Below are 26279 nucleotides of genomic sequence, written 5' to 3'. Positions count from 1 at the left end.
TAAATAGAAGTGGTAAAGGAGGGCATCCTTGTCTTGTTCCAGTTTTTATAGGGAATGTCTTCAATTTTTCTCCATTTAGAATGATATTGTCCTTGGGATTAGTGTAGATAGCCTTTACAATGTTGAGATATGTTCCTGTTAGCCCTAGTTTTTCTAGTGTTTTAAACATGAAGGGGTGTTGCATTTTGTCAAATGCTATTTTTGTGTTTATTGAGATGATCATATGATTTTTATCTTTAAGTCTATTGATGTGATGAATTACATTTATTGATTTCCATATGTTGAATCAACCTCACATCCCTGGGATGAATCCCACTTGATCATGGTGCACGATCTTTCTGATACGTTTTTGTATTCAATTCGCCAGAATTTTATTGAAATTTTTTGCATTTATGTTCATTAGAGATATTTATCTGAAGTTTTGTTTCTTTGATGTGTCTTTGCCTGGTTTTGGAACCAGGGTAATATTGGCCTCATAGAATGAGTTTGGAAGTGCTGCCTCTTTTTCTATTTCCTGAAATAAATTGTAGAGTATTGGTATTAGTTCTTCCTTACAGGTCTTGCAGAACTCAGCTGTGTATCTACCTGCTGAGATTTTCTTGGTTAATAGTCTTCTGATGGCATCTTCTATTCCCTCACTTGGTATTGGTTTGTTTAAATTGTGTATATCATCCTGAGTCAATCTGGACAAATCGTGACTTAAGGAATTAGTTAATGCCTTCAATATCTTATATTTTATTAGAGTAGAAGTTTTCAAAATAATTTTTAATTACCCTCTGTGTTCTTATAGTGTCTGTTGTGATATTACCTTTTTTTTATCACATATGCTGGTAATTTGAGTTTTCTCTCTCCTTATCTTTATTAAGGACCTGTCAATTTTATTTATTTTTTCAAAGAACTAACTTTTATTTTGTCAATTTTTTGAATTGTTTCTTTTGTTTTTGATTTCATTGATTTCAGCTCTAATTTTGATTATTTCTTGCCTTCTACTACTTATGCTGCTGATTTGTTCTTGTATTTCTAGGGCTTTGAGATTTAATGTTAAGTCATTTATTTGTTGACTTTTTCTTCTTTTAAGGAATGAACTCCATGCAATGAATTTTCCTCTTAGTACTGTTTTCATAGTGTCCCAGAGATTTCAATATGTTGTGTCTATGTTCTCATTTACCTCTAAGAATTTTTTAATCTCCTCCTTGATGTCTTCTGTAACCCATTGTTCATTGAGTAGCATATTGTTTAGTCTCCAGGTGTTGGAGTAATTTTTATTCTTTATTTTGTCATTGATTTACAATTTTATTCCATTATGATCTGATAAAATGCATGGTAGTATCTCTACTTTTTTGTATTTGCTAAGAGTTTCTTTGTGGCATATTATATGGTCTATTTTAGAGAAGGATTAATTTTGCTGGATACAAGGTTCTTGGTTGGCATCTATTTTCTTTCAGAGCTTGTTGTTCCAGGATCTTCTAGCTTTCAGTGTCTGTGTTGAAAAATCTGCTGTTATCCTAATTGTTTCCCCCTTATATATAATCTGATTCTTTTCTCTTGTGGCTTTTAAAATTCTCTCCTTATTCTGTATGTTGGTCATTTTTATTATAATGTGCTTTGGTGTGGATCTGTTATGATTTTGTACATTCTGCATCCTGTAGGCTATTTGAATTTGAATTTCCAATTTATTCTTCATGTTTGGAAAGTTTTCTGATATTATTTCATTGAATAGATTGTTCATTCCTTAGGTTTGGATCTCTATGCCTTCCTGTATTTCAATAACTCTTAAATTGGGTCTTTTTATGCTATCTCATATTTATTGAATGTTCTGCTCATGGTTTCTTACCATTATCACTGTGTGGTCTATGATCTTTTCAAGATTATATATTTTGTCTTCATTATCCTATGTTCCAAGTGGCCTATTCTGTTGGTGATGTTTTCATTTGAGCTTTTAATTTGGTTTATTGTTTCTTTCATTTCAAGGATTTCTTTCTAGTTTTTTTAGAGCCTCTATCTCCATGTTGAGGTGCTCATTTGCTTCCTAGTTTTGTTTATGTAGCTCCTTGTCAAAGTCATCTTTCACTGCTTGTATTTGCTCTCTTATACCTTCCTTGAGTTCACAGAACATTTTAAACATTTTCATCCTTAATTCCTTCTCTTTAATTTCTTCTGCTGTGGATGCCAATGATTCTAATGATGTGTTGTCTTGATTTGTTTGAGGCACTTTCTTCTGTTGTCTTTTCATGTCGCTCGTGTGTATCCAGGGTGTTATTGTTTATACACTATAGGTTTGTAGTGCTCTTGTGGAGTTCCATGACCTTTCCTTTGTTGGGAAGGCCAATGTTAACAGAGCCCAATATCAACAATATATGACCTATGAACCATTTGTTATTATTAAGATGTTTACCATTTAGTCTCAATGTACAGAAATGTTGGATTCAATTATTATCTATAATATAATCAGTAATTTTGTAATAGGGTTTATAGTTTCTGATTGTGGATAATGGACCAGTGGTGGGGTGTGGGACGATATGCTAAGGAGGTAGAAAGTGAGAATATCAAGTAAATATATCTTAGGAAGTGCAAAAGAGAAATTTAATGAAGAGGATAGGAAGCAAGATAATAGACAGGATGTAATTTAGGGTACACAAGTATGTGGGAAGGCAGAAGAGTACATAAAACAAACTCAGATATGTGTTTAGAAAAATACAGGATGTTAAAATAGTAAAATTTGGAGGGGGAAGAAAAAAAGAAAGTAATAGTAAAATTTGGAGGGGAAAAGAAAAAAGAAGAAAAAAGAAAGGGCATATACAACCCTCTATATTATATTATTCAGATGACTCAGTCCTCAAAATCCTATTTCGTGCAAAGTTCTTGGTTTCACATATGTTGTAGATGTGAGGCCCAGAGGATAGAGGTGTAGAAAAAAAGGAGGAAAAAAATACTCAAATGAAGAAACCAGGATTGTTGCTAGTTTTAGAGATCAGTTTCTTTCCTGTTTCTCTTCTCGTTCAATAGGTGGGAATGTCTGTTGTAAGCTGGTGTCTCTGCCCACAGGATGGTGGAGGTAACCAAAGTGGAAAGGCTGGTCCTAGTTCAGGGCGCCTGGAATCAGGGAGTGGCACCCGTCAGTCCCTGCAGGGAGACTGCACTGCATGGGTCTCTTTTGGGGACTACTTGTATGACTTGAGCACTCAGTACTATCTCTTTATCTTGCCTGGAGATTTCCTAGTTCCTGGTCTCTCTGTTAGGCTCCAAACTTTAGCACTGTCTCCCTCTCCCTTAGCCATTCCTGACTGAGGGACCTCTCACACTAGGGCTCCTGAGGGTGGCTCCCTGGTCGCACTGCACACCTGTCCAACTGAGAGTTGTATTTTTTTGCATTGGGCAGTTAGTGTGTTGGGTACTGTCTCTGGGGGGTGGGCATTGAAAACCTGGTATCTGACCTGCTAGAGATCCCATATGGGAGCTGCCCCCATCAAATATAATGATAGAGGTGAGCCAAGATTCAGGCAGCCTGCTTCCAGCACCAGTGTGTTGGGTAGGGTCAAGGGAGCTGGGTGATGGCATTATGTGTGGGTAGGTAGAGGCCAAGTGACCTGCACTGGAGTGGAGCACAGTTGGAGTTTTGCAGAGGTGCTGATAGGTGATTCTGCTAATGCGCTTGCAAGCCCTAGTTGGCTAGAACTTTGGGCTTTGGGTGTCTGGAGCCAGGACTCTGGAGCTCTGTTGGAATGCTGAGGCTCAGAACTCTGTGCAGGGTCACAGCACTGGTGATTTCTGCGGGAAGCAGTTGTATAAGGGTCCTCTAACACTCTCAAGATGCAGTATTCCGACTAAGTGAGATCTATATCATGGAGTGACACAGAATGGTGCCTCCCGGTAGCATGCTCGCCTGGCATGCGTGTGGCCCGGGTTCGATCCTCAACACCACATACAAAGATGTCCTGTCTGCCAAAAAAATTAAATAAATAAATAAATAAATAAATATTAAAAAATTCTCTCTCTCTCTTAAAAAAAAAAAGAATGCTGCCTCCCTCAGGCCCACCATCTTTGTTCCAGTAACACCTTCTCTTACCTTTGAAATTTAAATATCCCTGTGAAGCTTTGACCCAAAGCCTGAGGTCTTGTTAAAAGAATTTGTCTTCCTTATCACACTCTGCATTTGTAAACATACTTCCTGCTTGAAAAGTTTTACAAACTATTACTTTTCGTTTTAGACTGGAGAATCTACAACACTAGATGGCTCATAAGTGTTCTAAAACACTATAAAGGGGTACTTAGTCCCTGGAGTGTTGATCTGCTTCAGGCCAATTTTAGTTATTATAAGATCAAGCAACAGGTAATAGGAAGCTTAACTATATTGAGCTCTTTTGCAGAGATTCTTCTGCTGAGAGCCTAAGATCAATTATGGTGAGGATTTCTGGAGAAGCTTAATGAAGATTTTCTGTGGAGGAGGAGGTGCCACCATAGTAGGAATTCTGGTCAGCAGTGAGAGGTAGAAAGTGAGTCCACCAACAGGAAGCCACCCTCCTCCTCTCAAGAGAATGGTGACCCCTGGTGTTGTATGGAATGTGGTAAAGCCCCTGACAGTTCATGGGACACCTAATAGCCATCTCTTGTCTTGGCTTTTGCTCAGTTGCTTGATTTGTTTTGATTTTTGTTTTTCAATAGGTATTCTGCTATCAATGAAATCAACAAAATACAAGGAACTCGGGGCTGTGTCTTTGTCTATTTCATCATAAAACTGTCCTGGATGGGGAGCGGAGCATCCTATGTGGGATTCCATGGAGGTAGGGCCAAAAGATGAGTGACTGTCTTTAAGTATATCTAGGCTGCTTCTTGGGGTCTCCTGATGCCCATGTCTAGGTCAGACAATAATCCCAGCTGTCTCTGGGCTTCTCTGGGCTCAGTGTTCACAGCCATTGCCCTGGGACTTGCTGTTGCTGTATCAGCCTGGCCTGGCCTACCTCAGGAGTGCACAGGATACACTCCAGCTCCCACTTTTTATTGTTCAAATGACTCAGAGATCTTACCCCTTGCATACCAGCCCTAGTGTTAATTCTTGGTGTCTGCTCCTTGGGGAAGTACTGTGTTCAAATCAGTCCATTCCTTTTTCTGTGGAATGGTCACCAGCTAGATTGTATAAGACAATTGGTATTTTGAAAAGAAGGAAATAAGCTTAATAATTTCACAGATGGAAAGGCAACCTGTCAGAATCTTTCTAATTATGGGACAGTAAGTGCAATTAGATGCATGTAAAGGATGGTAGAAGATCTATGTAGCCTTTGCATGCCAGTTAATCAGCCTCAACGCCGATCATCACTCTGACAGTAGTGTGATTGAGCATCTGGACAGAGGTGTACTCCTGCTCATAACAGATAAGAAGAAAACAAAAAGATGTGAGACTTGATTGCTTTGTTCTTCGCAGGGCTGTGGAAGTCTGTGCACATTGATGAACTCCGGAGGTCCACAGTCATGGCCTCTGATGTGACTAAGCTGCAGAGCGTCACCATCAGCCAGCTGTTCATGCCAGGAGGCAGCCTAAAGCGTGAGTTGCAATGTGGCTGTCTGCGGAGGTAGAGGCACAGAAGTAGGTGGAAGGTGCCAAGTTAGGCAGCCTCCTGTGAAGCTGGAGTCAGGGCTGCCACATTTGAGTCACCTTTGAGTCGTGGTACCTGCCCTCAGCAGGAACTCAGGATGTGGCACTGAACTGCCTGGCTCATGGTCAACATAACCAGAGCCTTGGGAAGGCCAACAGCAGTACCCAGTGTATCAGTTGGTGTGCTGTGGATCATGTGCCAGCCCTCATCCCAGGATCTGGGGCACCTGAAGAGTGGGTTTTATGCTGATCTATATGACAGTCCTCCTTTTGACTGGGACTGCCACTGAAGCTTGGGACAGGAAACCCTGGAGAGGCCCATCCTAGGCACTTGGTACCACCCACCCACTTCCTTATCCAAGTGGTGACTTGATTGTATTCCCTTCATTTGCAGCGAAAGGCAACCAGGACAAGGTGATGGAGGCAGAGATCAGCAAGTCAGGGGAGGTGGCAGAAATGGAAATGGAAGAGGTAGGTCCCAAGGAGATGGAATGGGAGGCTGTGGACCTGAGGGGCAGTGATGTGAGTTCTCTGTTCCCCTGTTGGCTTCAGGTGGCTGAGCTGGAGGAGCCTAGGCAGCTGTGCCAGGGTCAGGCTGAGCCCTGCTTTCTCTTTATGCTGGAAGTATGAGGGACTTACCAGGACAAGATCCGCCTTTCCCTTCTTTGTGAAGGCTCCTAGTTAGCTCTGCCCTGTCCCTCAACCACTCGCCAAATCCCTGAGGTCAGCAACTACCTTGCCAGTGGTCCTCAGGGGAGTTGGGCAGTACACAGGATCAGCTGGGAGAGGTCAGTAGGTCAGCTTCTCCATGGAGACCAGCCACCAATGCTTTGGGCATGTGATCACCAGGCCACCTTCTCATGTGGGTAGCATAGCTTTCAACCACCCTGAACATGGCAGTAGCGGACGATGTGCTGTCTCCCTTGGCAGGCACAGGTCCTGGACACCACCAGACTGCTGAGGAGCTGTGTGCAAAGTGCCGTGGGGATGCTCAGGGACCAGGAGAGCTGCCCGCGCAACATGAGGAGAGTCACCATCCTCCTCAGCCTCTTGAATGGGGACAGTGTGTGCAGTGGTATGAGTCATGCCCCTGCTTCTCATCCTACCCCAGGAGGCCCTTCCTGAGCAGTGGGAATCGGGTGGCTGAGTGTGGCGAGCTGCCCTTCTGGGTTTTCGTGACTTGGCACATGCAGCTGGCATAGTGGGAATCTCAGGACATCTCATGAATTCTGCTCTAGAATTGGCCTGGTCAGAGGACCAGTGGCTTCCCTCTGTGGGGGAACTGTTCAAGCAGCACAACAGAGCCTCCAACTTGGTGCCCACAGGTGGACCAAATCATTTCCCTTCTGACTTTTCACAGCCTCGTTCTTGCGGGTATCTAAGATGCGCCTCTCCTTCCTTCTAAAGAAGCAAGAAGAGAACCAGCTCTGCAGTCTGAAGGAGTGGGTGGGGCGAGAGGCTGCGAACCAGGATGCACTCCAGGAGTCCGGCACCTTCAGGTACTGCAAGCAGTGGGCAGTGCAGGGACCTAGTATACCATCCCAGGGGAAGGAGCACACCAGGTGTTTCTTTCTCCACCTCTGAGGAGGGCAGAGCTATGTTTTTGCTCCAAGATCCCCAAACAGACCTGGATGGTGGTCATGTGTAGTTGTTGGCCATGTGGGTGGTGGTCCTGGGGTGTTTATTTGCCACCTGGATGTTGGTCACAGGGGTTAGGCACTTGAATGGTGGTCATGAGGATTGTTGGCTTCTTTTCTCTGCTTTTGTGTGCTTAACTATTTTCATAATAGAAAATTTAAAAAAAATTTTTAAAAAGCCAGGTTTGCCATTCAAAGTTATTAAAATTGAGATGGTGATGTGCAGGGAAGTAACAAAGTATCTTCCCAGCCCTACAGCTTGAAGTAGCAGCAAGTACAAAATAGGACCCAGAAGTGCCATTTATTGTCCGTGGTCTTTTTTCTACAAAACCATGACCCTTTTCTTCAGACCCTTTGAAGAGCCTGTGCTATGGGGACAGGAGGGTTGCTCAGGGTCTCAGATGGAGGATCTGAGGGTCTGAAACCACCTGTTGGCAGGATGATCTTAGGCCTGAGGTCCTCCACGGTCCCTCCAGTTCTGCCTTTCTGACCCCTGGCTCCAGGCCTGCTGCCCCACGTGGCCCACAGGGGGAATGTGGGCGATGGCAGAGTCCTGGGAGGCCAGGGCCCATGGGTGCTGGCTTCCTCACCACAGGAGCTTTTCTGTTTCAAGTTCTCTGTGCAGTGCTCCTTGACTTCTTTTCTAGTTACATCTTCTGAAGGAAGTTTGTGAGGCCAGAAACTGAATATGCTCATGTCTTCCTGGATGGTCTCCGTTTCCTAGCACATGTCCAAGCCATGTCCCATCACCCCTTTGCCACTGTGGCTCTGGCCTTGATGGGTTTACCAGCCTCCCTTTTCACTGCCCCATGGTCTCCACTGCACCCGGGACCAGTTTCTTCCCTGTGGTCACCAGCAACACCCAAGAACAATTGGACTTGCTTGCACTGTACCCTCAATGCCCATTTCTGGGGCTAGAAGGCCTTTGGGAACCTGCTGGTCTGTCACAGGATGTCATGACTCTTCACCTTCACTGTGTGTCTGGGACTCAATGTCATGTACCCTTGTGGCTAGATAGTCAGCCTCCTTGGAGTCCTTTACACCAGGAGTCCTCTGGTTTTTAGTTCATCATGTTAAGTAGCCTGTTGACTTTGATATTCTTTTTGATTCTCAACTTGTTTCAAATTTGGTCTCTTGGAGGCCCACTGAGGTGACTGTTACTCTCAAGCACTTTCCAGGGCACTCAGCTGCTCTGCCCAGGGCCTCTTTCACCACGCACCCTTATTCTCTGGGCATGTTCTAGTTTGGGGTCTTAAGTCAAGTGATGTCCTTGACTAATGGGGTGCTTGCTTTCTCTGTTTTTAAATTCTTTCTAGAATCCTGTATACTATATACTCAGAAAAAAATTATATACCTCACTTTTCTTCCCAACATAATTACTTAGTAATTCTTGTCCTTTGCCACAAGAAATTGTAGAATTTTTGTTATTATGTAAAAATATATCATTTTAATATGAAAGTGAAATATAGTTAATTCAACCAATTAACAACTGTCAGCCTAAAGTGCTCAGGGTTAGTTTCAGAAACGCCAACAACGAAAGCAGAATGTTTTCTTATTTAACTTCATCTAGATTAAATTTACTTTGATCTCTCCATCTTTATTATATTGTATATACAGCCATTTTTTCTTGAAATATTTATTTATTGATTGATTGATTTTAGTGAGTATGTCATTATTTGATTTGTTTATAGAACTTAAATGTCTTGTTCTGAAGAAACATTATATACAAATCAGCATATATTTCTTTACCTTTTCAAGGCACTAGTTACTAGATGTAAAATTAACTTCCATCTAGTCCTGCTACTAATCTTAAGTCAATTGCATTTGTGAGTCTCTTATACTTAAAAGTGATGAAAACTTCAATTAATGGCCCTAGCTTGTAGGCTAGAAGGCTTGTTGACACAGAGGAAGGAGGCATAGAGATCTCGGCACTGATTATGGTGCTGAGCCACAGTCCCATGTCCCCTGTCCCCTGTCCCTTGTCCTGCCTCTGCTGCAGGCACACCCTTTGGAAGAGGATCCAAGGCACAGTCACCCCTCTGCTGGCCAGCATGATCTCTCTCATCGACAGAGATGGCAACCTTGAGCTTCTGATCAGACCAGACTCACCAGCCTGGGCCCAGGACCTGTGGATATTTATTTTCAGTGACACTAAATTGCTGAACATTCCACTTGTGATGAATCACATAAGGTGAGTGAAAGTCCACACAGCATCCTCAGTAGCTGTACTGGGCTTGAGAACACAGGCTTTGCTTTCTGAAAAATATTTGTGCTACCTCCTTCTACAACCTAGAGGTTGTGGCATCCTGGCAGGTCTTTGTTCTATCTCTTCTCTCCTCATATCCTTCTCTCAGGGCATCTGTTATAGTTCAGAAAGCCAGGTTGGACTCTGTGTGCAGTAGGGACACTGCCCTTTGGAGAGAATGTGTCCTTAGTCTATTAAGCTCTTGTTCCCTTATGCTATTCCCAGTACTGGGGAGGGGGATCCCCAGCTCTTAAGATTGTAGGGACTTCAATTCTAGAATGTAGGCCAATAGAGGGCAGGAGATAGGCAGGCGTAGGCACTGGAGACCTAGTTCTGCCTAAGGCTTTGGGCCCTTCCTAGGCCATGCTCATGTGGTCTGCTTCCATTCTGTCTATAAATAAGGGTCAAAGGTTATGAGGTGGCCCTCCAATTCTGTACACAGGAGTCCTGGCCAGGAAGGCAGATAGCAACTGACTGGGCAGCCTCAAAAAAAAAAAACTGTCTTTTTTTCTAATCAGTTATACATGATAGCAGAATGCTCTTCAATTTATGCACACAAATGGAGCACAAGTTTTCATTTCTCTGGTTGTACACAAAGTAAGGTCATACCATTTGTGCAACATACATTGTACCTAGGGTGATGATGTTCATCTTTCCTACCTCCAAGCCACCTCCCCTGTCTTCTTTCCCATTTGCCCAATCTAAAGTTCCTCCACTCATCCTATACCCACTGACCCATTATGGATTAGCATCCACTTACCAGAGAAAACATTCAGCCTTTGGTTTTTTGGATTGGCTTACTTCATTGAGCATGATATTCTCCAACTCCAATAATTTACCTGCAAATGCCATTATTTTGTTCTCTTTTAATGCTGTGTAATATTTCATTGTGTATATACATCACAGCTTTTTTATCCATTCATCTATTGAAGGGCATCTAGGTTGGTTCCAAATTTGGCTCTTGTGAATTGTGCTGCTATGAACACTGCTGTGGTGTGGGGGATAAAACCCAGGGCCTCACATATGCCAGGCAAGCACCCTACTTCAGAGCCACCCCAGGTCCACAGCACCAATGACTGTGGCCCATGTCCTCTGGTGATCAGCGTGCCATCTCAGGAACCCATTCTCATTCACCCCATCTCACTGCAGATCCGAGAGTAAGATATCCTCCATTGTGGTGCAGAACCATATGAGCATTCCCGAGGGTGCTTGCAACAGAGTCCCCTTCAGCTGGAGAATCAGGGACTATCTGGAAGAGCTCTGGGTCCAGGCTCAGTACATCACGGATGCAAAAGGTGAGTCCTGCTCAAGATGGGCCCAATACAGCCCTGGTGAAGCAGCTTTTACCCACAAAGACACTGCCTGACTATCAGCAGGCAGACAGCAGCTAGCACCTGGTAAATTCTGAGACTTGTAGTTTTCATATTTTACATGTTGAATAGGCTCAAGTTCATGTCCTGCCTTCATTTTAAAATCTCTGCTGAAGAAGTGAGAGTCTCCAGGAGGTCAGAAGCCTTTTAAGTCACACCATGAAGGGAGCCTGTGAGGTGATTTTTGTGGTGCACTGGTCGGCAGGCTGGTGAACTGGAGCATGTTCCAGCAGGGACAGGGCTTGCTACCTGCTACAAGTTGACCATTCCCATCCTGAGGCTCAGACCCAGGAGACATCCCCTTTAAGTTTTCTTAGCAAATGCTAACAACACAAAGAACCTGTCCTCTTTCTCCATGCTAAGCTGTTAGTCCCTCCTGAGTCACAGAAGCTAGACAGTTTGTGCTCTGCTGTCACATGCTGGGGGCAGGGTTTGGCCATAGACATTCCAGAAAAGCCAGTAGCAGTGCTGTTTTTGAAAAGTCATTTTTACGTACATGTGAAATATGTTTTCATGATTTACTTAGAGAACCAATATGCTCAAAGTGAACTTACTTTCCCGGGTTTGCATTCTGTTGCTTGTCTTAAACCAAAATGAAACAGTCTGTCTTTAGTCTAGAGGGTGTTTCTTTTCTTCACCTTGGCAATGCCCTGCCTAAATCTGCTTATCTTGGAGACTGTACAGCTGGGAGCTGATTCCCTATCTGCTGAAAGGCAAATCTCTCTGGTTGGTGTAGTCTCTGACCCCAGCCCTGATGAGCAGTCCACCCAGTCCTGATTTTCTGGAAAACAAAAGCCATGCTAGCCCCAACAGGAAAAAACATATGAGGTAGCCTTAGTTTTGTGCTACATGTTTGACTGGTATAACAGGCTCCCTTCTTTTCTGTGTGTCCTAGTCTATACATCCACCATTCTCTATTCCCATAAGGTAGCTAATGATACTTTGTCTCTAAGTCGCCCTGGCATGCTGCACTAGCCTGTGGCTCCTTTCTGGGGAGTGAGCTTCTCTCAGGTTGTCTCAAGCCACTCTGGCTTCCTCCCTGCAGGACGGTCAGAGAAGTTAGTGGAAATCTTCCAGCAGACTCCCCTGGGCATGTTTCTTGCCCAGCTCGCTGGAGAGCAGCAGCAGGAGCTGGTTCAGTGCTACTTGAGGGACTTCCTTCTCTTGACCATGAGAGTGTCCACCTGGGAGGAGCTGAAGGTAAGTATCCACTCAAGGTCATTATGTGGAAATTGCACAGTATGGACTGGGGCCAAACATTGGAAATCAGCTTCTGAGAGCTGGTGCTGCTGTGTGGGAGAACAGAATGAGGCCACGTAGGATACTAGGCTCAGAATGTCCTTTGAGCTACTCAGAACACAGGGCTAGTCCTCGTCATCCCCAAGGCCTCCTGGAATGGGACGTTCTAGTAGGCAATATTAAGATAAATACATAACTGACCTCTTAAGGTAAAAATAATAAGTGAAATTTGTGGAAAGTTGATACTTTTTTGTTTCTGGAGCTGAGGAGAATACCAAGAGCTTCAGGCATGCTAGGCAAGTATTTTCTACAGAGCTGCCACCTAGCCCAAGATGGAAACTCAGCTGCTTGGTAGTTGAAACACAGCACAGAAGGTGACAAATGTGGCAGAATATACTATAGCCAGTGTGACATAAGATTAATGAGGCATTTTGGGGAATCAGCAGACTATACCCTAATTTTTTTTAAATGGGTAGAAGTTACAAGGCAGCTACACAGAGTGTAATCATGCGGCTATCTAGAAAGCTTTGCTCACATCTCAACTCTACCAGTAAGTCAAGAGAATGTAAATAGTCTTCAGATGCCACTTTTACCTGCTCATCTGGCAAAACCCAGTTTTCAAAAAGAAAGGCATGTGCTGAACAATGGTCACATGGCATGGTGGTTGGAGAACTTGTCCCCTCTCTTGCCAGCTGCTAACCATGTTGTGTGTGCCAGCAGAGTCTGGGCAGGTGCTCACAGCAAGGCTTTCCAGATTTGTTTCTGATCACAAAGACTTAGAAACAATTTAAGTGTCCAAATAAGTGAAGGAGGAACAAATTAAAAGTATGGCCACTTTAAAATGTTTGTTTGAAACCATTGGAAACAGTGTTTGCACAGGTAATGAGTGACAGAGGAATTCTCATACTCTAACATGGAGTGGAAAAAAATCAGGAACACAGTGATTCTGATTTGAGGATGATTCTGAGGAAAGGCACAGCTAGGAAAATGGCTAGAGGCTCTACTGAAAAGCAGTCAGGAGATAGGAAGTCTGGTTTGTTATTTTCTTTTTGGGGATTTTTGAGTATTTCTGATTTCCCACAGGAAAAAAAAATCTCTTTATTAAAAATACGTACTGAAAACCTTTCAAAACCCCAGTTTCTGCAGATGGCTCTGTGGTCCTGTGTCTGTGAGCTGCGAGCAGCCTCAGGGAGGCCTGAAGATGGGCTCTACCTGCCGTGGGTGCACCTGGCCTATCAGCATTTCAGGACCCGGCTGCACAACTTCTCCAGAATCTTGACCATCCACCCGCAGGTTCTGCAGAGCCTCACTGAAGCTGTACAGAAGCAGTACATGGCTGGCAGTGAGATGGTACAGCCCCTTGGGAGGCGCCTGTCCCCAGGAGCACAAGGAGAGACCCTTTAGGGGCCTGGGAGTCGGCATAGCTCAGAGGTGTTGGGAACAGCTGGATAGTGCTTCCTCTATCCCAATACCCAAAGGAGCAGGTTATGAGCCTGGAATGCAAGGACACACTCTGCCAGGACCTCTGGCCTAAGGAAGCCACAGCCAAAGAAGAGGGAGGGTGGAGGGGCAAGGGCCTTGTGGGGTCACGTGACCACTCTCCTCTTCCCAGACACTAGATGTGGTGACTGCAATGGCCTGTGCTGAAATGCTGACAAGAGATGCCCTGAAGCCGAGTCCCCAGGCCTGGCTGCAGCTGGTGAAGAAGCTGTCCATACCACTGGAGCTTGTCTGCTCTGACGGGTACTTGCGAGGCAGTGGGAGCACAGCCAGAGCTGTCACTGCAGAGGTCAGGTGAGACCCAGAGCTCGGCTCTCCCTGGCACACTCAGCCTGTGCTCATCAGTGGACTCCAGGTCCTGGCACACCTGGCAGCAGAGCGAGCAGGTGCTCCTGCCACAGGAAGGGCTTTTTATGCACTCAATCTGCTCTTGATGGACCCTGTCAAGTGCCAGGCATCTCGTTAGATGTTGGAGAAAGAGGAGAAACACATGCAGGGAGGCCATGGTGCCCCAGAGCCACAGAAAGGCAGGTTATTAAGCTGCACCTGGAGAATCACTGTGGTGACAGGGAACCATTAGAAAGGATAGGGGTAGGCAGGGCAAGCAGAAGGGCAGGCTTTCAGAGTTGGGGAGGGTCTCAACCTGTGCTGTGCTGTGAGGGTCAAGAGGGAATCACCGTGTGCAGAATTATGAGAGAGTGGGCACAGTAGCAGTGCATGCTGAGGTACCAAAGTTAGACCTCAGGTCCTGCCTGTATGGAGAGCTGGGGGAGTGCCAGGAGGAGGGCTAGTGGATAACCCCTCCTGTCAGCTCACCTTCCCATGCTGCCTTACACCTGCCCTCTTGTCCTTTCCTCTTGTCTCAGAGTCCTCTGTTGAAGCTGAGTGCATAACACCCTCTTTTGACAGAACCCAGTGGAGTCGTGTTTTCCCCATTGCACTATTTGTGGAGCACATACTCCTGGGGACCAAGAGCCAGATTCCTGAGCTGTGCCAGCTGGTGACCAAGTACATCTTCTCACTAGACAAGGTGAGCACTGGGCATTCCTCTTGGTGGGATACAGAGTGTGGGAGCCCACTCCACCCTCACCTGCCAGTCAGTGCTGGACTCTCACCCAGTCACACAGGGGAATGTGGCTCATCAGCCTGCCATTGCATGGATAAGCTCAGTTGTTTAGGAGTTTGCCCTGCCTGACTGTTGAGTCGGGCATGTCATTTAGGGATATGAATCACTGGACAGCATGGGACTTCTGCAGGGAGCTTACTTGTGGATGCTTTGCAAGAACTGAAGGGTCAAGCTCCACCCACTTCCAGGGTAACCTGGAGCAGGTCAGCATCCTAACCCTCAGGGGAAAAGTCACCACCACTCTAGGCAGGATGACAGCAATGTAGAAGAGTACCACTGGAGCTGAGGACTTTAAAATGCATGTGGTCGGTGAGACCCTAAGAACGGGAAACCACTGAGCCTCTGCCCTCAACACCAGACAAAGCTATTGACAGCACAACCAATGCCCCTCACAGAAAGCCACCATCTCTGCTGTCCAGAAATAACAGCCACTCACCACAACATGGTTCCCACCTCCTTCACCCGGTGACCTGAGGCTGACCTTGGGTGACAGCTGCATGAGCATATCCCATGAGTAGAAGGTCATTGGCCTCCAGAATGCCCACTGTCAGGATGTCTGAGAAAGGCCACTGTAGACAGGTATGCAGTCTTTGAAATGTAGGCAGGCACACTGGAAGGAGATTGGCATGCCCAGATTTGACCAGAATGTCAGAGGCCTTGTGCAGGATGGCCTGTGCAGGACAGGGCTTGCTCACAGCTCCCAAGGTCCAGGTGCTCCCACTACTTGTTTCTTGCCCTTCTGTCCTCCTCAATGACCACCTTCCAGCTGCTGGTCTTTGAAGGCTTTTCCTGCTGTCACAGCCTGAGGAGCAAAAGAAGTGGGGGTGGCAGTGACAGGAATGGAAGGCTAAAGTCTTGCCACTGAGCTACACCCAAACCCCTGCACACAGTGCCTTTAAGAACACAGCCTAAGCCAGGCATGGTGATCCATGCCTCTAATCCCAGTGGCTTGGGAGGCTGAGGCAGGAGGATTGCGAGGTCAAAGCCAGCCTCAGCAACAGTGAGGCACTGAGCAACTAAGTGAGACCCTGTATCTAAATAAAATATAAAATCGGGTTGGGGATGTGGCTCAGTGGTTGAGAGCTCCTGAGTCTAGTACCAAAAAAAAAAACCACAGCCTAGCTTCCCCTACCCTCACACACACAGGCTCCAGTTCGTATTTCAAGATCCTAAAGTAGGTCCCTTGGCCTTGTCTAGTTGAAAGGCAGTGTGAAACCTTTTTCAGAGTGTACTTATGTGCCATGGAACTTGGAAGGGTTTATGGGTCTTTGGTGTTGTGGTTTTTTTCTTTGAGAAAAAGGAAAAATAAGTTTTATCTCTTTGCTAGCAAAGGAGAAAAACAAGAGACTCCTGTCTCAGAGACTGTGATTCCCCTAATCAGGGGAAACAGAGTGTTTTTAAAGGGCAATTCAAAGGAGTCCTGTTTTTATTGAGGTTAGGAAGGACAATTTGGAGAGATCAAGGAGGAGAGAAAAACAGGTCTGCTTTAGAGCAGCAAAGGCTATGTTCAAAGAATGAAGTAGACCACTGCTACAGAGGTTCGAACCAAGACCCTCAGACCTCTGGCCATTCAGCCAGATCCAGTGGGGTCTCCAGTGGTCAGGTAGCCTGCTAGCTGAGAGATGGGTTTTCTGACCCTGCATGCTGGTATACGCATGTTCAAGGTGGTGGAAGACTTTTTCCCCAATGTAATGACTTCAAACACTTCACTGGTTTCTGGATCATTTCCTTCTAGTCATATCCCTGTGCAAGTAACCACAGCCACAGATGCTACCCAGTTAGTTCCCGAGCTTGAAGCCTGTGCTGTACACAGGTCTCTGCTCTGTACATCCGATCCAGCTACAGGGTAGCCTCAGGGCCATTCATTGGCCACCTGATGCCTGGAAAGGATGCTGCCCTGCATTGATGTTTGCTGTCCTCCTCCTCTGGTTGGAAGCTTAAGTGCAACTGTGGGGGACTCCTGGGGTCTCAAGTTTTACCTCCTGCAGGCTGCCACTTCAGAGCTCCCTCCTACAGTTAGCATGCACCCCCGGCTATTGATAAAAGCTGAAAGTAGCCAGCACGGATGGGTATTTAAGTCTTCTCCATCAGCTTTGACAAGAGGGATAGGCATGGCAGACAGAGATAGGTGTTAGGCAGGTAGGCAGGCTGCTTGGGAGACCAATTCTCATGGCTCATGTCTGTCATGCATTTTTCTACATGTCACAGGGAACTGGCTTTCCCTTCTGTCCTATCCCTAACCTTCCTGTCCAGCACCCCATCACTAGGCCACTGCTGATTTTTTTAAGTGTGCTAAAATATACATAACACAAAAGTGTAAACACTTTTAAGTACATGGGTATTGGGAAGCCACCAGATCCTGCTCCAGAGTGTCCTCACCTTCCCCACCCAACATGGACTCCCCATCCCCTGCCCAGCCCCAGGAGACCTGTGCTCTATTTTCTGTCACTCTGACTGCCACAGGTACCTTACATAAGTGGAATAGTTCAGCATTTGTCTTTTGTGTCTGGCTTGTGTCACCTAGCACAATGTATTCAAGGTTCATCTGTATGGTGGCATGTGTCAGCATTTGGCTTTCTTATGGCTGGATAATGAACGCCACTGTATGGGTGGACACTGAGTCTGTCCACTCATCTGTGAATGGACATTCAGGCTGCTTCTACCTTCTGAGTGTTGTGATTGTTGTAAACTTTGGTGTTCACCAACTTATTTGAGGCCTGCTTTTGTTTCTTTTGGATGAATACTTAGAAGGTGACTCATTGTATTATTAAATTTCTCTCTCTCTCTTTTTCTTTCTTTTAATTTTTTTGGTGCTGGGGATTGAACCCAGGGGTGCTCTACCATATACCACCAAGCTACACATCAGCCCTTTGTTTTATTTTGAGTCAGGATCTGGCTAAGTTGCTGAGGCTGGCCTTGAACACATGATCCTCCTGCCTCAGCCTCTGTGTCACTGTGTGTGTGCCACTGAGCCTGGCTCAGAGGGTTTTGATGTGCATTGCTGTAATAGCTAGTGATACTGAGCATTTTTTCATGTGCTTCTCGGGTATTTATATATCTTTGGAGTAATGTTTAAGTCCTTTGCCCATTGCTGAGTTGAGTTGTTTTTTATTAACAAATCAAATTTATCAGGATAATCAACACACATCATTTCCAGGTATGATCAATCCCTAAAATTCAAGGATGGCTCAAAAAATATCTATAAGTAGCATCAGTTATATAGCTCAAAAATAAACTCTAAAAAATAATTTCAAAATGTAGAGAATATTTGACAAAATTTATGATGTAGGAAAAAAAATGCTCTAGCAAAGTAGCAATAGGGAACTATCCTTACTTATATAATGCCTAGTGGACTACTTCCTATAGGAACATCTGTACTAACATCATATCTGACCACAAACTCTCAGAAACAGCCATTAAATCATTAAATTCACTATCTGCATTGCTAGAGATGTTTATTTGTATATGAGTATCCCAGAGACACTTTGATTTATTTTGTGATGCTTGGGTGGAACTCAGGGCCAGGAAAGTGCTGTGCCACCGAGCTGCTCCCCAGCCCAACTTCCTGTTTTCACTGAAGCTAACATATGCTAGACTGTTGTACAGTGCTGTTCAGAATCACAAAAACCCAAATACACACTAAATACCCATTAATGGAAATAGGTATCTGCAATATTCATTGGGGGCTGCTATACAGTGGTTAACACCAGTGATCTGCAGCTGAGCCTCTCAACCAGGCAATCACACAAGCAGGCCTACAGTGAGGCCTCCCAGGCCTCAGGGCTTAAGGGGCAGAACAAACTGGACAATGACAGGGTGTTTACACAGGCACACAAAACCTCAGAGAAGCTTAGGAATATGGTTACCTGGGAGGAGGGGGGGGGGCACTCGACCAGAAAGGGATGCCTGTGTTGCACAACTGGATATATTTGTGATACTCCTTTAAAATATGATCTAGCTAGGGTGGCAGTACATACCTGTAGTCCTAGCTCCTTGGGAGGCTGAGGCAGAAAGATAGCTTGAGTCCAGGGTTTTTTTTAAAAAAAAATTTTTTAGTTGTTGATAAACTACTAAAATAATTTTTTTAGTTGTTGATAAACGACTAAAAAAATAAAATAAAATACTTAATTTTATTTATTTATACATGGTGGGTTCTGAGAATCGAACCCAGTGCCTCACACATGCCAGGCAAGTGAACTATCGCTGAGCCACAACCCCGCCCAGAGTCCAGGAGTTTGAGAGCAGCTTGGACAACACAGCAAGACCCCATCTCTAAATAAGTAAATAAATAAAACAAGATCTAAAGCCAATATTACAAAAATGCTGGGGTCTCTCAGAGCTTAATTGTGTGTAGCAATGGTCATTACATTATTATCATTTAAAGATTGAAATTCATCAAGAGAAGGGAAGGGGCAGACCTGAAAAGAAAAGGAAGGAAGAGGGAAAATTTAGACACCTGGAATTTGGTTCTTCTCTTTTAAAAGCAGCATAGCCACAAAGAGATAAAAGGATGGGAAAGTGCCAAGAATCCCTGAGGCCTTGGGCTGCCCCAAGGCACAGCTGACCCCTGCCCCTCCTCAGTGGGTGCCACCCCTCACCAGGCCTTTCTCCTCCAGTGTCTTCAAGAGAACTCTGACCTCAAGACCCACAGGCCCTTTGTGGCTGTGATGACCATTCTCTGTGAGTGCAAGGAGCAAGCCAGCAAGAGCCTGGCCAGGTGAGAAGGGGTCTGGGCTCCAGGCAGGAGGGATCACTGTCCTTGGGGCATGCTGGCACCTCAATCCAGTATCTTCCTTGGAGCCTATCACCTGCTTGGATTCCAGGTGTGGAGTACAGCCGTGCCCCACCTGCCTGAGAGATGCTCAAGATCCTGTGTGTCTACCATGTATGCTGCCTGTCTTGCATCAAAAGCTGGCTCATCCCTGGGCAGATGATTTGTCCCTACTGTTTAACTGACCTGACAGACAATTTCTCTGTGACAGTTTCCCAAGAGCACAAGTAAAACACTCTTTCTCTTTAAAAGTCTTCCTCCTTTCTCTGTTCTTTTTTTCAAATATAATATTCAGAAATTCAATTTATATTAACCGCCTTCTGGTAAAAGCCTGTCTTCAGAGAACTCTCTTAAGTGAGAGTCCCATTTGGGCACTTCTTAGATGTTGGGTGCTTCAGAATTTCTCTCTCCCCAAGACACACATGTCCTACAACATTTGAGACATCAAAATTTAGAAACAATAAATGAAACCCTTGAAAGAGACCTAAGAAACTTAGGTGCAGGTTCTCTGTCCACTTCTTAATGTAGGTGGCAGGTGCAGGGGTAGACCCCAGGCCTTGTGCAGTCTAGGCAAACAAGCCCTCTACCATCGAGCCACACACCAGCAATTTCCCAGCCTCTGGGAGGTGCAGGAAGGGAGGTGTGGTGCTGTGAGCTTCAGACTGTGGTTGTGTTCCATCAGTGTTTGCATTGCCTTCTCCTTCCTCACAATGGAGGGGTTCTGTGACAAGCTTGAGCTGGTTCAATGATGGAGGTATTCCTGGAAGAGATGTGTATAGATGCTGTCTGAAGTTTTAGAGACCAGCTAATCAACAGAAGTAAACACTTGAATCTGTTGACATAAATATGCTGTCCAAATCTCAAATTATTCTGCATGCAGGGATTTGGGAACACTCTCTCTGAATCCTCTGACTGGGTTTTCACTGTTTCCTCAGGGTGGCCATTGGGAAACATGCCCAGTTCCGGCAGATGTGCAACAGTTTCTTCATGGACCTGGTTTCTACCATGTGCTTCAAAGACAGTAGCGCTCCACAGAAGAGTGTGATTGATGAGCTGCTGTCTCTACTCTTCGAGCAGAAGGAGCTCTTCAGAGATGCTCCCCAACGTGAGTGTCTTTCTTCTTTCAAATCTTGATTCAGTTCCTCTCTGTTTTGTGCCATGATATGAGCAATAGCACCTTTCTCTTTCTGGCTAAGGATACCAGGAACACACCAAGTCTCTCTCGCCATTTGAAGATGCTGTGGATAAAACTCCTGTCATCCGCTCTGTGGTGCTGAAGCTGCTCCTGAAGTACAGGTGGGACAGATCCCTGAAGGCACACTTGTCTGAGGCCTCAGCTTCTCTGGGCTGGGCTGGGCTTGGTCTTTGTGCTGCCACATATCCTAGCTCATGATCTGGGAAAGTTGCTTCAGTTCAAGGAAACTTGGTCTCTGTTGTTTATGTTTAGACACTGAACCCTGTGGGTATGTGAGTTGGTCATGGCCAGGGGTGGGTACAAAGTAAGAAGACAGAATTCTGGGAAGGACCCTTGGTGTGGTGAAGCATGCAGAACCCATGCATTAGGAATGGTGATTCTGAACCTGGATCATGGCCACCCCAGGGTGTGATTTGTGGTATGGTAACTCAGACTCTCCCTCACCCTTAGTGTCCTTCAAGTCCAGATTTCACAGCACACGGACTCTCTGTTTTCTTGGTTAGACAAGTGGTCAATGATGTCCAAGCATGGTGTCCTCTGGCTGATCCTGTGTGTTCATCTAGCTTCAGTTCTCAGAGTGCTGGTGGGGACCCTTTGGTGGGGAGGGCATCCCTGAGCTCTGAATTTTTTAAAATAATACTGAAATAGTAATTTGCCTTTCAAACATGTTGATATTTCCAATAATGTTGCCAAAGCAGTGGTAGGTGAAGCGCCGGCCTCTGTGCATGAAGGAAATTGCAACCACAGTCATGATCTTCTCCACTGTGCACATGGTAGTTTTTAAAATGCCACTTTCAATTATGAGCTTTACTAAATCGTTGAGGTTGCAATTTTTAATGTTGTGTAGAAGCAGGAAATAGACCCAGAACACTGCATAACAGAGGACAGTGCTCATCTCAAAGAATGCCACTCCTAATGGTCTCCAGATAGAACTGTCTGCTTTTCTCAGGCCTTGCTGTTCTCAGGCCTTGCTGTTTTGCCTGAACCAGTGACCACTAGACCACAGATCTGTGGTGATGTTAATGAATGTAGGTCGGAATCTACAACAACAGGTTGAAAAACAAAAAGATACCAACATCTCAAGATCTGCCTTGCTCAGCAAAGCAAGGCTTTTCCAAATGACCAATGCCTGATGTCACAGAATCATGGGTGTCAAAAAATGATCCAGTGGCTGGAGATGCAGCTCAGTGGTAGAGCTTTTGACTAGCACACAGAGAGGCCCTTGGTTCAATCCATAGCCCTGGGAAAAATACACATCAGAGTAGACTAAGTGATTGTAATATAGTTGATGATGAAAACAACTGATAGGGTATCAGGTCCCATAACCAGACTTCAGATATGATCACTTTTCAAGTGTTGATACAGTATTGGAAAACAATATTGAAAAAAAAAAAGGCTTTTGACCTCTGTACCTTGGAGAAGTTAGCTACAGGTTCAGAACCCCAAATACATGCAGGGACTATTAAAATTTTCTCTTTTTTTCCAGCTGCATTATATGTGAGGCCAGATTTTCTTCATATTCTTCAATGTAGCATCAGAAGCAGATGTAGGAAGTCATCTGACTTCTGTTAAAGTAGGCTTCTGAGAATTATAGGAATATAAAACAAAGCCACTCTTTGATTTTTAATTTTTTTAATATTTATTTTTTAGGTATAGATGGACACAACACAATGCCTTTAATTTTATGTGGTGCTGAGAATCGAACCCAGGTCTCGCCTGTGCTAGGGAAGTGCTCTACTGCTGAGCCACAATCCCAGCCCTGAAAGCCACTCTTTTAAACATCATTAACACATGTGTTTTTTTAATCTTACATGAATTAATAAATATTCTTGAAATTTTCAGTTTTAATATCTAAAACCATAAACATTGATAGATTTGACCCACATAAACAAAAAGTCTTTGCAGTTCTCAATAAGTTTTAAGCCTATTAAAGGGCCTGAATCCAAAATGTTTCAGAACAACTGCTCTGCAATATGGAATTTCATATTCCTTTAAGACTTTGCAAATACATTTTTAATAAAGAGCTGTCAATCCATGTACGGACATATGTATGTATTATACCGTTATACACACCCAGAGAAATAGATGGGCAGATGACTGACTGGTTAATGGATGCTCTTTTGTGATTCTGCCATCCTGACATCACCAGGAATAATATTTCTCTTTTCACAGCTTCCATGCAGTGAAGGATTACATCCAGGCCTACTTGTCCCTGTTAGATAAGAAGGAGTTCATCACTGAAGATAAGACCGAAGTCTACATGCTCTTCATCAACTGCCTGGAAGTAAGCCAGCTGCCCCTTTGTTGCTTTTCTTCTACAAACCATCTGAACCATACAGTTTAGGCAGTGGCAGAGTTTCTGAAAACTAGCAGAATGCTGCTTTATTCAGTACAGTTGACAGATGCTTCTTCTCTATGTGGAAAAAGAAAGTTGTTTCAAGGGCATTGCTCTGCCCTTGGATGTCACATGCACAGTCACGAGCTGCTTGGTGATGTTTCCTTCACTGTGTTTATGATGGTGGTCTTGTGAGATCCTCACCTAGCATCTAAAGCTGTCTGATGTTTGCACAACAGCGAAAGTCCCTAAGGATGCGTTTCTTGCAGGTGTCCCTGTTGTTAAGCAGTATGTGACTATATTGACAGTCATGTTCGTGTAGGTGCAAAGTGAAGAAACCACAGCCTGGAGGAGTACACCTCAGGGTTAGCAATCGTCATCCTCAGCTGGCAAGATCATGAATCCTTTTTATTTTTAATGTCTTTGTATTTTATAATGCATATGATAAAAATTTTAGATTATGAACTTTTTTTCTGTATAGGTTTGCTTTTTCCAATTGTTTTCTATGAAAATTTATACTCAGATCTACAATGATGGTCTTTATTTTCCCTTGAATTCTCACTGCCAATTTTAGAAGGTTGGGGAGTTGCCTGTTACAAAGTATAATATTCTTTGGGCCTGGGGTTGTGGCTCAGCAGTAGAGTGCTGGCCTCGAAAGTGCGAGACCCTGAGTTTGATCCTCATATAAAAATAAACAAGTGAAATAAAGGTGTTGTGTCCAACTACAACTAAAAAACAAATATTTTTTTAAAAAGTATAATATCCTTTTCTTTCTTGTTCTCTGTTCCTTAGGATTCAATTCATGAGAAGACCAGTGCTTACTGCACAAGGAGTGAACTCGACTGCCTGAGGGAAGAAGGCCGTTTCCTACAGACCTGCTCCTCAGGGAGACAAGGCCAAGGACCTGCCACTGCCGCATCTGTAGAGTACCTGCAGGAGGTGGCCAGGACCCGCCTGTGTCTTGACAGGGCTTCTGACCTCCTCTTGGAGTTTCAGGAGGGATCAGGCAGGTCTTCTCTACCTTGGAGAAGTTAGCTACAGGTTAAGAAGGACAGGAACTGTCCTTAAGGTCTTGCTGGACCTTACCACGGTCCCCTTTTCTGGATGTTTTTTTACTGAGTTCCCCAGAAGCAGGCCCTCAGTCCCCAGTCGCTAACCAGCTTTCTCCTTGCACTCTCAGAGCTGGCTGAGGAACAGCAGGGCTACCTGCGGCATGTCCAGCAGTTCTGCACCCAGGCAGGGAACGATTGGCACCGCGTGTACCTGGTCCGGAGGCTCGCGAGCCTGCGAGGGATGGAATTTGTGCAGAGCCTCTCCAGGGAGGGCCATAGGTGCCAGTGGGTGTTTCCCAAGGGAGTCATTGCACAGCAGGTGAGATTCAGGTCCCTGGCAGAGCGGGCAAGCTATGGGCACTACTCCTCACCCTCCCAGCCCTCACAACAGGCAGGACACAGGCAGGCATCTGGTCCTTGGTCTCTGCCTGAGGGTGGGTTTATGCCACCTGCCATAGGGCGAAGGTAGGCATGGACACATGTGTGCACACTTGTGTGTGTTTCTGGTTTGTCGTTCACCTGCATTTTATCTAGGCTTCACTTCTAATTGATTTGGACACAGGGAAAGTGAATGTGGTTATTTCTATTAATATTTGCTTCTAGCAAATTAAAAGGTGACTCGGCTTTTAGGCTGTGTTGTGTGTTCTCTGCCAGGCAGAGGTGGGTAAGAATTGAGAGACAAGTGTAATAAGTTTGGATTTCAGGCTTCTCTTTTCCCAGTGCTCAAAAGTTGGTAAAGTCTTACTGTCCTGGGGTTAAAAAATGGCACTAAAGCTCCTGGCATTTTTAAGATGACCAACTGGGACTCAGAGATGACATGTTTTTGTCACCTTTTTTCATGTGGTGCTGTGTATAAAGAAAGCAAGAAACTCTAGGGTCAGCCTCCATCCTCCCTGGCCTTTCTGTCACTGTGGAAGCCATGCTCCTGAAGACCCCCAGGACTGTCATGCCTGGGCTCTAGAGGGAGTCCCAGCTGAGCTACCTCCAGCCTCCAGCAGTGTCTGCTGTCTTTCTTAGCCTATGGAGAAGGGTCCTTGCAGAATGCCCCACCCCACCCTGTCCCACCATGACTAACTCTCTTCTCTTGGGCTGCAGAAGGACCACACGGGCCAGATGGACCAATACCTGGTGCATGGGGATGAGTACAAGGCACTTCGTGATGCAGTGGGCAAAGCCATGCTCGAGTGCAAGGCCCCCAGCCTCGAGGCTGCTCTGATGGTAGGATGGGCTTGCAGCTTCTCCCTGTTGCAGGTGGCACCCCTCACACTTGTATCTTCCCTGGTTATGTGAAAAGATGCAGGTGTGCTGGAGAGAGCTTCTGAACAGCCCCTAGAGTGATACTACATGCCAGGAGGCAGATGCCCATGGCCTCCATGGGGAGTGAAAGATATCAATCAACACAATTAGCAAAATCCATAGCTATAAAGATTCACAATCCATGTGTATGCTTATCTGTTGTTGTAGGGTTTTAGGATTCTAATATTTTTTGTAAATATTTTTAGTCGTAGATGGACACAATTTAATTATTAATTTATTTTTATTAATTTATTAATTTATTTTTTATGTGGTCCTGAGGATCTAACCCAGTGCCTCACACATGCTAGGCAAGCACTCTACCACTGAGCTACAACCCCAGCCCCAGGATTCTAATCTTTAAATTGTTCTGGTTTTGCTTCCTTTTTGAGTCCCTATTTATCCTGGCCTTATGCCAGGAAGAGGAAATGGAAAATCTGGTCTCTTCTCAGGAAACATGTCCAAGACCAGTGAAGTAGTCGGAGAAGAACAGGTGCTGACTTCTGTTTCTCCATTATGGCTACCTGGTCCCTGTGCACTGAGGTTAACCCGAGCATGTCTCATGAACTCATAGCCCCAGTCATGTCCGTGGAGGCCCATGGTGCATGGCCCAGGGAGGATTGCTCCAGGTAGTGCTCTGTAGCTTCTGAGTGCTTGCACTATGCCCTGCCCACAGGCCTGCAGGAGCCCCAGAGCTCAACAGGCTGTCTACCTGCTGCTGGTGCTGTTCCGAGAAGTGGCTGCTCTCCACTGTTCTCACAATGCAGACCTCCACCCTAAGCCAGAGGTGAGTGACATATTGAGGCTTATGTTCAGTCTCATGATTGGGAGGGACTTTTTGAGCATAGCAGAAGTCACAAACTTTTATTTCCTATCAGGATAATAGGAATTATGACCTTCCATAATTTCCTATCTAGGATAAAGGG

At 45.1% G+C, this 26279-nt stretch overlaps 1 protein-coding gene across 8 annotated transcripts in view; it reads left to right on the top strand.

The window, feature by feature from the left end:
* LOC101970728 (E3 ubiquitin-protein ligase RNF213-like) overlaps positions 1–26279 on the top strand; it is a 196186-nt gene that overhangs the window by 100843 nt on the left and 69064 nt on the right. For all 8 annotated transcript variants that reach the window (XR_013429775.1, XR_013429774.1, XM_078030412.1 and 5 more), the window contains 19 exons: positions 4663–4781; positions 5420–5539; positions 5985–6061; positions 6521–6665; positions 6951–7089; positions 9227–9418; positions 10622–10767; positions 11888–12042; positions 13219–13431; positions 13694–13875; positions 14491–14611; positions 19324–19424; positions 20414–20583; positions 20675–20774; positions 22846–22957; positions 23801–24014; positions 24189–24379; positions 25156–25278; positions 26030–26140. Coding sequence is in view for 6 of the 8 variants with exons in the window: in XM_078030412.1 (XP_077886538.1) it covers positions 4663–4781; positions 5420–5539; positions 5985–6061; positions 6521–6665; positions 6951–7089; positions 9227–9418; positions 10622–10767; positions 11888–12042; positions 13219–13431; positions 13694–13875; positions 14491–14611; positions 19324–19424; positions 20414–20583; positions 20675–20774; positions 22846–22957; positions 23801–24014; positions 24189–24379; positions 25156–25278; positions 26030–26140 (2731 nt within the window). In the remaining 2 variants the exon portion in view is untranslated. The remainder of the gene's footprint in view (positions 1–4662; positions 4782–5419; positions 5540–5984; positions 6062–6520; positions 6666–6950; positions 7090–9226; positions 9419–10621; positions 10768–11887; positions 12043–13218; positions 13432–13693; positions 13876–14490; positions 14612–19323; positions 19425–20413; positions 20584–20674; positions 20775–22845; positions 22958–23800; positions 24015–24188; positions 24380–25155; positions 25279–26029; positions 26141–26279) is intronic.

This window comes from Ictidomys tridecemlineatus, chromosome 13 (genome assembly GCF_052094955.1).
Source record: "Ictidomys tridecemlineatus isolate mIctTri1 chromosome 13, mIctTri1.hap1, whole genome shotgun sequence".
NCBI lineage: Eukaryota > Metazoa > Chordata > Mammalia > Rodentia > Sciuridae > Ictidomys > Ictidomys tridecemlineatus.
Note: the sequence above shows the minus strand (reverse complement) of the source record. Positions and strands in the feature narration are given on the sequence as shown.